Source organism: Phalaenopsis equestris, unplaced genomic scaffold, assembly GCF_001263595.1.
Source record: "Phalaenopsis equestris unplaced genomic scaffold, ASM126359v1 Scaffold000522, whole genome shotgun sequence".
Classification (NCBI taxonomy): Eukaryota; Viridiplantae; Streptophyta; class Magnoliopsida; order Asparagales; family Orchidaceae; genus Phalaenopsis; species Phalaenopsis equestris.
In genome coordinates this window covers 1,001,520-1,012,633 of record NW_018164962.1, presented here as the reverse complement: position 1 = coordinate 1,012,633, position 11,114 = coordinate 1,001,520, and the positions used below count along the sequence as shown (strand labels likewise).

Sequence of the window (11,114 nt, the reverse complement as noted above, 5' to 3'; positions counted from 1 at the left end):
CACATTACTCATTTATATAAGTTATCAAACATAAATATATATGTGCATGTATATATATATATATATATACATTTACATACTTATTGACTTCTGCTCATTATCTTTCAATTTATTTAAATAAGCTTATTGACTTGCTCTCATACAAGACAAGTTTTTATATCTATAAAATTGTGGATCTTCTTATTAAGCCACCATTACATCATGTTAATTAACATAGTCATTTATATAAGTTATCAAACGTAAATATATGTATACATATACAAACTTATTGATGCTCAAAATAGTTGTCCGTTCTCTTTCTATCTATTTAACTAAGCTCATTAACTTGCTCTTATACAAGAAATTTTTTTATCTATAAAATCATGGATCATCTTATTAAGCCACCATTTCATCATGTAAATTCACATTAATCATTTATATAAGTTATCAAACATAAATATATGTATACATATACAAACTTACTGATGCTAGAAACAACTGTTCGTTCTCTTTCTATGTGTTTAAATAAGCTCATTAACTTGCTCTCATACAAGAAAAGTTTTTATATCTATAAAATCGTGGATCTTCTTATATAGCCGCCATTATATCACACATAATCATATTAATCATTTATATAAGTTATCAAACATAAATATATGTGTGCATATACAAACTTATCGTTGGCCAAAACTGCTTTTAAGCAATCACACAAATATATGTGTCACTCAAGTAATATACATATTTAAAATTGTGTGTTGTTCCTGTATACTTGATTGCTTAGCAGCAGTTTTGGGAAAAAAATTAGTCTACTGGTTTTAAGTTTAGATACATTGGGTTGCATCCTAATAAGTGCTTAGATTTATGCCCTTAGCCTAATCAAAACACACATATATAATTACACAAACATGAAATTAGACAATATGATAGCATTTAGGTAGCCACTCAAGAAGTACTTGGTTTTATGTTATCAGCCTGACACAGTCAGTTCATTCCTAAGATTTTTCTTCAGGATCAAATTACCTTCTAAATAGCCCATCATCAAAATCCCAATATTTTGGCCTCCTTGGAGAATTCCCTATATCGTACATTTTTTTCTCCCATTTTATCTTTTCTTTGAAATAGGCTTAACATCATATTCTCCATCTTCTTTTCAATATCTCTTGCAACTTCTCTCATTCCAATCAACGATGGTCTTCATGGGGGATAAATAGAGGTGGGAATAAGATTATAGATTTGAAAATTCAATTCTTGATCATAAGCTCTATCAGTTAATTCTTCTTTTTGTAGGTCAATATTTGCCCTACCCATTCAAGAAATGGTGTTCCAAGAATAATTAGGATCTATACATCTTCTTCACTATCTAATGCAATGAAATCACCTGTCCTGCAATAATCAAGTGAGATCGCATGATTATGGCTAATCCACTGGTCATCGTGCCTTGAACAACAACCGTAGTCTAAAAAATAAAGTTTATGTATTGCCTAATACTAGGGTGAATGCACTAAGAGTGACACTTGTCATAATGGTATGTCGGGGGAAATCAAACTTCAACTTCTACCGCTGCTTTTCCCTCATCGCTTTTGCTCTGGAGGCCTTGTTGTCCTCCGAAACCCTAGAGTAACCCTGGGTCATCTTCCCTCCATCCCTTGGTTCACCGGCCTTTCCACGGTATACTGGGGAACTGACATTGGACTCCCTTCTAGTACCTCGTGGATGGCCTAAAGATTGGTTGCTAAGGCTTTCAGCTTGGTGCCTACCCCCTTTCAAGGGCGAGTGATAATCTCATGGTCGTCGAACTTAGAGCCAACTAAGAACTTCTTCCTCCAGTCTTTGATCTTGTTTTCAACATCAAGCAAGCAAAGTTTTCACCCTGGCGAAAACATAGCAAACCCATCTTAGTCAACCTTAAAGGAGAAGTAATTGATAAAAATGTCGATTGAACAAGGGATACCAAAATGATGACAAAACACGACGAAAGTCATGATGGCCGTGTCACAGTTCGACAGAACTTAGGCCAGAATGACCCTAAAGTTGATAAGCACGCTTCTGAGCTCCGACCATAAGGACCGTCGAAGACCGTACCTAAACTGATATTGGTAAAACACAGATCAGGGCTAACGTCATCTGTCAGGCTCCCCACGACTGACATCATACTGATGGTAATCTAGGTACCTGAAACATATCGCTTCTAAAGGCTCTGTACCTTCTGGCCCATCAGGAATGATGGATCGGCTGCCGACACGATGCCAGAGAGAATCAGAGAATACTTTGGAGCCATTACTGTCAAACGAAAAGAATAGATGATGCAAAATAAGAAGAAACCATAAAATAAAAAAATAAAGCGCAAAAGCTAAAAAGAGCACCCCCTGACTCTATTTATAGGGCCGACACATTGATCGAAGGCCCACACAAAAGATAAGCATCACACCAATTGTTGTTTAAAGTTTCTCCAAAATATTATTTTATTAAAAATAACATTATTACATGTTTCAAATGAAGTGCTTAATGAATGGGTTCTTCACGGCTTTAGAAGAGGCATACCCCTTCTCAAGCAAACTCTAAAGAACTATCTCTTGGCCAAACTTAATTTGCTCCATCTAGTCGGTCTCATTATGGAATCAACTCAGAACCGTTGAGCCACAGATGGATCCTATCTCGGCATGAACGTCGTTTAGGTAACCTCGGAGCGATGCTACCTCCTCCCATATTCTAGTGATGATGGCTGACTTATGTTAAAAACCAACCTCCAGATGCTCGTAATGAGCCATTCACCCCAAAACAGAAGGGTCGTCAGGGTTTTTGTTGTCTGGTTCATAACCTATACCATCTCCTGCACCCTATACGCCATCGATCCAGTGGTGAGTATTTGACATACATGTTGTTCTTTTTGGGTGCTTTTGCTCACATAGATCGATAGAAAGGTAGGGACGATCACATCAAGGGGCCTAACGACATCGACAGGAACCGAGTCGGCTACATTTCTCGACGACCCACCATTGATACACAAAAATAATATACTGTTTTAAGTATCATTTTTATGCATATTTTTGGTGATATTGCACTTTAAAGAAAAGTATTTTTGCGTTTTTGTTGCAGATATATCATTTTTAGGCATTTGGAAAAAAATAACAAAATGAGCAAAATTTGGAGTAAAAATAGCCAATTTTGGGGTTTGACGCATCATCCAGAGCGCTGGCGCATGATGCGCCGGATGCGACATTTTCAAATTAAGGCGATTTGAGACGAATTTTGCGCGAATTTTCAAAGGGACACTTGTTCTAAGCCCCCATGCAGTGATTCAATGCATTTAGACACTATGAAAGTTTCCAATTTGAAGGGATTTGACTCTTGGATCATTGAGACACATTTTTTGAAATTCAAAGTTTTGACTTTTGAATTTTGAAGGGAAATTGAACCTCTTTTGAGAGAAAGTAGCCCAAAAGGAGGAGGGACTTCTTGAGTGTGATGAGAGGGAGAGAGAGAGAATTGGCATGAGTTAGAGAGAGAGAGATAGAGAGAGAGAAGAGGAGATTTTCTTCTAGGGTTGTAAGAGGAGAGGGAAGGTGAGAGATTATTTGATCCTCCAATCAGTATTTTAAAATTTTTAATTCTACTTTAAGTACTTAATATTAGCTCATTTAGACTTTGATTGAATCACTTTTGATCGTGTTGCGTTTACCTCATTTAAATGTTTAATGAGACTCTAAATTTGTTAAAATCAAAATTTAAATGATGTTCAATTTAACTCTTAAAATTATCCAACCTAATATATATGAAACCTCACATTTAATCAAGTGAAGTTTTTTGGTAACACACCAAGTTGAAAATTGACTTAAATTTATAAAAATAAAAATTTATGATTTTGGATTTTTCACATAAAACACATTTTACAAATTGAATATAAAATATGAGCAAATATAAAGAATTATTGTTTAACATTTGAAAAATTGTTGTGTGCTGGAAAATTTATGTTTATAGAGTGATAATTTAAAGTTTTAGCATGACACAAAGATCTAAAAAACAGACATACAATAGAAAAATAACAGAAGGGCCATGATTTTTTATAGGGCAAATCCTCTAAAGGGAAAACCAAGAGGGCTTAGCCTAATCAAAATAATTCACTATGTGTTTGTAAGCGCATAAATTTCCTCATTAATTAAAGAAGATGAAATTTTAAAGATGGTAATAACATATTTACAATAGTAATTTAGCTATAATAGCCATAATTGGGCTACAACAAATGCAGTTGATTATGAAGAGTATAGTCCGTGGCTATAATATCAACAATTGATCATAAAAACCAAAGTTAAAGGTTTTAATAGCAGTTGACCACATAAGCTGAAGATGACACCTGTAACAATAATAGTTGGCCACAAAGGCTAGAGTTGGTGGTTAGAATAATGGTAGTTGGCCATAGATGCCATAATTAAAGTTGTTGTAGTAGTAGTAGTAGTAGTAGTTGATCATATAATTTGTAGTTGGTTGCTGCGTAGGAAATAATTGGCCACTAAGATTGTTGTTGGAAGTTGCAATATCGCCAGTTGGCAACAAATGTCATAGTTGGTTACTATAATTATGTTAGTTAACCATAGATGTTATAGTTGGAAGATGTAATAATGGTAGTTTGCTACAAAAAAACCGTAGTTGGTGATTGCAATTTCGTTAGTTGGCCACAAAGGCCGTAGTTGGTGACTGCAACATTGTTAGTTTGACTCATATGTTATAGTTGGAAACTGTAATAGTAGTATGCAATCACAAAAGTAGTAGTCCAGGGTTGCAAGAACAATAGTTAGCCACCAATCTCATAGATGTAAACTATAACAGTAGTAGTTGGACACAAAGGCCATAGTCAATTACTGCAATAATATTAATCGACCATAAATGTAATAAGTAGTGGTTGTAATATTGCCAGTTGGCCACATAGGCTATATTTGAAAGGTGTGACAAAAGTAACCGACCACAAAGACTATAGTTTGTGGCTGCAAAAATAGTAGTATACTTCTGAGGCTATAACCAGAAGCTATGAAAGTAGAATTTGTCCACATAGGTCGTTGTTGGTGCTGAACCCCTTCTCTCATTGAGAATAAGATTATAAATTTACATTGAACATTAAATTTGTTTTTATACAGGGTAAAAAAATATATTTCTTATGAACGACCAACAGATTCTTGCTAGGGCAGTCACAAGCAACAGTCACCAGTGGTTGGTGTTTGATGGTGAGCGAAAACACTTGATGTTTAATGGTGATCGACAGTTCTCATCGGGTCATTAGTCCAAAATGGGCTCTGGAATTTCTTTTTTACTTTTTCTCATGTGAAGAGCGATGATCTGTGTGTACCTCATAGGAGAAGAACATTTTGGACTTTTGAAGAATAACTTTTATAGGTGGACTTGATTCAACCATTTTGGCAGGTGAGCTCGATTCAACAACTTCGACAGGTATGCTAGATTCAATAAAAGAAAACTAACGAAAATTTCTAGATATTCATATTTTTTATATAACAATTAAATATTTAAACTTATGCATTCAACATATAAATACATAAAATTTCACGTGGAATGTATATATTTAAATCCCCACTTCTTGATTTATTCATAATTTATAAAAATCATCTTCATATCTACTTTGAAAAATTTCAACATCTCACTTCTATTTAAACCCTTGGGAAATTGATGCACCCCAAACCCATAAACCAACAAGGCAAAAAGTGATGGAGATCCTCCTCATCCCCCTCTTCATTAATCTCCTCTTCCTTTTGCTTTCTTCCCACGCCATTAAAGTTGATCAGTCGACAATTAACGACGAGTACGGCTACGTTCATTGCCTCCGCAACCACTCTGTTCCCTCCAAACATTACTTCAATCCCCAATCCTCTTTCTACAACCAATACTTCTCCTCCGTCCCCAGCCGCCGCACCCCCCAAAACTCCTTCAAACCGCTTCTCCTCTTTGTCCCAACCATCGAAATCCACGTCCAAGCCGCCGTTCTTTGCTCTCGCAGCCTCGCCATCCCTATCCGCACCAGTAGCGGCGGCCAAGACAATGATGATCTATCCTTCGTTCCCACCTCCGACCGATTTGTGCTTATTGACCTCCAATTTCTCTCTTCCATCAGCATCGATACACATTCCGCCACAGCCTGGGTGCATGCCGGAGCCACTCTCGGGGAGCTCTACTACGCCATCGCCAACGATAGCAAGGAATGCCACCTTCCCCGCCGGCCTGAATCCCACCGTAGGCGCAGGAGCATTTCAAAGGCAGAATTGTCAATTTTTCAAAATCAGCTATTTTTCATAAGCGCCAACCAAACAATCAGACCACTTATCCGGAACAGCTGATCATCAGTAGATTATCAGGATAAGCTGCTTATCAGCAGAAGCTGCATAAGCTGCAGCTGCCCCAAACAGACCCTTAAGTGGCACGTGAAATGAGTTCAAGAAGTTAATAAGTCAAGCTCAAATTAATCCGAGTTGAGTCCTTAAAAAAAAAAAAATACTAACAACAAATATATTTAAAAAATATATTAAATTTGAAATTTTTTAAAATTATAAAAAAATTCATTAAATAAAATTTATATTTCATATTAACTAATTTCTTATATAATCATTCATTCTATTTTACAATATGTGAAATTCAAGTTAAAGTTGACGGTGGCTTGCTTTTATTATTTACTTTTGCAGGTTAATCGAGTTAGCGAGCGGCAGCGTGGAAGACATCCGATTCGTGGCGGCAAGCGGAGAAATAAAGGATCGAGGAACGATGGGCGAAGATCTATTCTGGGCGTTGAGAGGCGGAGGAGGGATGAGCTTTGGGGTGATTCTGGCTCACCAGCTGAGGCTCGTGGCTGTTCCGAGTAAGGTAACTGTTTTCACAGTCTCAAAAACTTTAGAGGAGGAAGCGACGATGGTGGTGGATAAATGGCAGCGAATGGCTTATAAGGTGGATAAGAGACTGTTCATAACAACGCTTTTGAAGGTTTCGGGAAACGATTGCGAAGCTGATGATGAGAATAAGATGAAGAGAAGGGTACAAGTTTCTTTCAACTCATTGTTTTTTGGAGACAAGAAAGAGCTGCCCCTCATAATGAAGAGCTATTTTCCCGAACTCAAGTTTGCAGGCAACTGTGCTTTTTATTTATTTTTTCTTTTTTTAAACTAATAAATAAATATTAGCTGGCAGACATTACTTGTCTGTTTAAAAAATTGTTGGGATAATTGACATATCTATTTGACAAAATTAAAGAAAATGATTAGGCCGGCAATGTTTTGCTCAATTTAATAGAAATAGGAAAATGAGGATGTAGTTAATATATAATTGTATTTAAAAAAAAACATGCATTTAATTTTATAATAATGACGGTTAAGCAAACGCTTTATTTGCAGGATACCAAGGAAAGCCTTTGAGCAGCCTACGAGAGAGAGAGATTCTGCTCTGAGCAACAGCTCCGACTTCAAACAACAATCCTTCCCCTCGCCAGGATGGAAATTAATAATTATTAAAAATTGAACTTGATTTTTACATGTTCTTTTACATGGAGCACGTGTTTGCTTGGTTGCATTGTACATTACATAATATGTGTGCCTGTCTCTTGGTTATGTGTTTGGTTGCTATTAGGGCAAGGTGTAATTCCACGTTGTTGTTCAATACCCAAGATAGTCAAGCACAACATCGCTCACGCGATGTTTCTTGCATTTGCATCTTTGCACTAATGGCGTATTCATCATAAGTATTTGCCATTGTATACTTGCATCTTCTACAGTTGGTGTATTCTTCTTTAGAATAATTTGCACCAATTATGGTCGCCTAGCCAACATGATCTAACTATTGTTTTCTAACACTTTTCTCATGTCTATAGTTATCCGACCTTCCATTAATCATCTATAGTAACACGATCATAATCTTTTGATCATCAATGCCCCTTGACTTCATCACTCGTGATCGCTTATAAGAATGACACCTATCATTAATGATAGTTTTTTTCGTGTGAAGTCAATGTACTTTTTTTTGAAAACCCGAAGAGAATTTTATTAATCCAAAATAAAAATTACAAACATCAACAGAAGGATCCCCAATACATAACAAAACACACACAAAAGAGTAGCTAGGGGATCCTTAACTCACACAATGGAATTCCAAAAAGAAACACACCGCCAAGGAAACCTCAAAGATTCATTGAAAGCCAACAAAAGATCCAATAGAAACCTGCAATAGCAAAGACAAAGCGAAAGAAAACCAAAATAAGGGGATACCTAGATATACAAGGATGCCAAATGGAGGATCTGAAATAAGTAGATTAAAGAGAAAGAACAAAGAAAGAAGAATAACATAGAAAATAAGAATAATCTAGAAGCCATCCACAAGGATCAAAGCATCATCAAGGATAAACAAAAAGGGCAAAACATTAGGTACATTAGGGTAGTCTTTTACAACCAAATGGGAGAAAAAAAAAACTGTTCTAAGGATACCAAACGACGACCAAGAAAAAAATCAAAAGAAGAACACCTAACAAAAGAAAAAATGATCAAGTTGCAACCACCATTACTGAAAGAGCAAGACCTCAAAAAATGCCACAACCTAGAAAAATGACTAAAGAGATAAATCTTAACAATATAAAAACACGCAAGAGCTCCCAATGTCTGGTAAACCGGCTCGACTCCAATAGGAAAGCAATAAGAAACAAAATGTATTAAAGACTTTTAAATACAAGAGGGATGTTACCCTGAAAGCAGAACAAGTCCAACTACAAAAAAAAAAAAAAAAACTAAAAAGTAGAACAAGACATAAACATTCATTGAAGCTCAAATGCACCAAACAATAATAACAACATAAGAAGCACACGCCCAAAACAACCAAGCATCCACACGAGAAAAAAGAAAATAGGCCAAGTACCCAACCAGAAAAATAGAAAAATTAATAAGATCTTAGATATGGGATACCAAATTTATCTAAGAAAATCTTGCATTTGAAATGTTGATCCAAATCAACATAGGAAAATGTTTGGAAGTTCTGCAGGCGAGACCCCAAGTTAGCCAAAAAATTAATACAAGGGGCTACCTTCTCTAAAAATATGTGATATCCTCCAATTAATAGAGTAAAAAAGATGTTGAATCTCACGCAATAGATAGATGATATGACAGTTGGCAATATCATTCATATTAAAGTTTGAATACAGCTGCACTGCCAGTTGAACATCAAAATCAAATCATACATTACAGTAATTAATAGATATAGCTAAGATCAAACTTTCTTTCAGAACAAATAATTTCGAATAAAGTATAGAGGAATTATTAAGAGGACTTGCAAAAACAATTAGCAAGTTACCCTCACGGTCTCTCAAAAAACTCCAAAGCCCCGACATGTTAGACACTGAACCATTGTATTGGATTTCACCCATCCAAACCTAGGTGCAAAACAATTAACCCAAACCAAGTAAGAGTCGGGAGGCTTCAAATCATGAAGATCGAAGGCAAATAGAGATTTTCGAATACCTTTAAACTATTTACTAATGATTAAATTGGCTTTAATCAAGAAATGCATTCTATGAGAAATATAAAAAATGATTGAGTTATGATTCATATTGTTGTTATGATGCTTCGAAGAATTTCTAGCATTCCAAATAAATCATAAAAACGATAAAATAATATGGATATTATATTTTTTAGCAGTTCTGGGAATAAGGGCTAACCAATTTCTTATAAGCTCATTTAGCGTAGCATTAGATTGAAAACTGTTTTTATTGAAGACTGAAACCATCAAACGCCAAATGAAATCGCAATACAGCTCTGAACAAAAAGGTGTTGAACATCTTTTAAGTCATAATAACATTGACATTTTGAGGCTAAATCTATACCATGCCATTGAAGGTTAAGATTCACAGGTACGAAATTATGCAAAATCTTCTGGGATAAAAGTTACCAACGCTCATAAAGTTGATGCTTGCCATCTACGTCGGCTCCAACACACTCTAACTGTCAATTGTACTCGCTAATAATATTGATAGTGTCAAAACATATAATATTGATGTATGTCATTAAATCGATGCATGCTATCAACATTAACACCAACACGAGTTGCCTGATCACCCATCATCACCACACTAAGATTAAAAATGATCGAACATATTACAAATGTTTTGTTTGAAGAGAAGCTCAATGTCTCAAAATTACAACTTCAATCATGAAATATTATATTCTGCACAATTCATGTATACTACAAGGTATCAACACTTATTTTGTCACGAAGAATAACAACACGTGTAATCTATGGCATACATTAGTGAAGTAATTTTAACTATACCAGATTTTATGAGTTTTGTCTTTTAATTTCTATGATTTTTGTACGTAAAATCTATTATCTCATAAAATACTTCTTATATGTATGTTGTACTTTTTATAAAGTGAAAACTTTAAATCTCACTCTATCATTGTTAATTTGCTTTCACATGCTAAGATTATTTTCTTATGATTTGATATTAAAAGTTAATTCAATGAATAATTTTCTCATCAAAATTTTTTTTTTTCAAACTATTATTAGTCGGGTGAAAATCATATAATGGAATCATCAACCTGAGGAATGGTTGGCGGATAGTCATGGCTAGGAGTGTAAACGAGTCAATTTGACCTTGAGCCACCTACGGCTTCAGCTTGAGATTAATTAATTACTTAATTTAATTCGAGCTCGAGCTCGAGTTTTACCACTAAAAATAAGGTTTTTGGCAACACTTATTTAAAGTTGTTTTTAAAAAAATGCATAAAAATAGTTTAAATTGCTGTAAAAACTTTTGCAGGGCTAGCAATTACAACGATTTAAAATCACTGCAAAGAACATAGCATAAGTTTTTACCGCTGTGGTTGTCTGTGTAAAGTGCTGCAAAAACTTTTTTTTTTATTTGTAGTTAGTATAAGAGTTCAAGCCGACTTGTTTGTTATAAAAGTGCAAATGCAATATTAATTTAAGTTAGCGCTATAATAAAATAATAAATAGAACAAGCAACTTTAAGATAAGTAATAATTAAAATTCACCTTTTCTAAAATAAAAAAAAATATTATTTTCTTAAATAAATATTTTTAAAATTTTATCTTAGATAAAGTCTTGAAATTTAATATATTATAAATATTATATATATATATATATAT

General features: G+C 34.8%; 1 protein-coding gene and 1 pseudogene across 1 annotated transcript in view; one reads left to right on the top strand and one right to left on the bottom strand.

Annotated features, from left to right (window-relative positions):
* The first annotated feature begins 5,690 nt into the window (after window positions 1-5,690).
* LOC110028680 lies at window positions 5,691-7,382 on the top strand (annotated as a pseudogene).
* Window positions 7,383-8,096: 714 nt separating this feature from the next.
* The window catches only part of LOC110028679 (berberine bridge enzyme-like 15), a 14,717-nt gene continuing 11,699 nt past the window's right edge, over window positions 8,097-11,114 (bottom strand). The window contains exon 4 of the mRNA XM_020730628.1: window positions 8,097-8,181. Coding sequence (XP_020586287.1) covers window positions 8,097-8,181 — 85 coding nt within the window. The remainder of the gene's footprint in view (window positions 8,182-11,114) is intronic.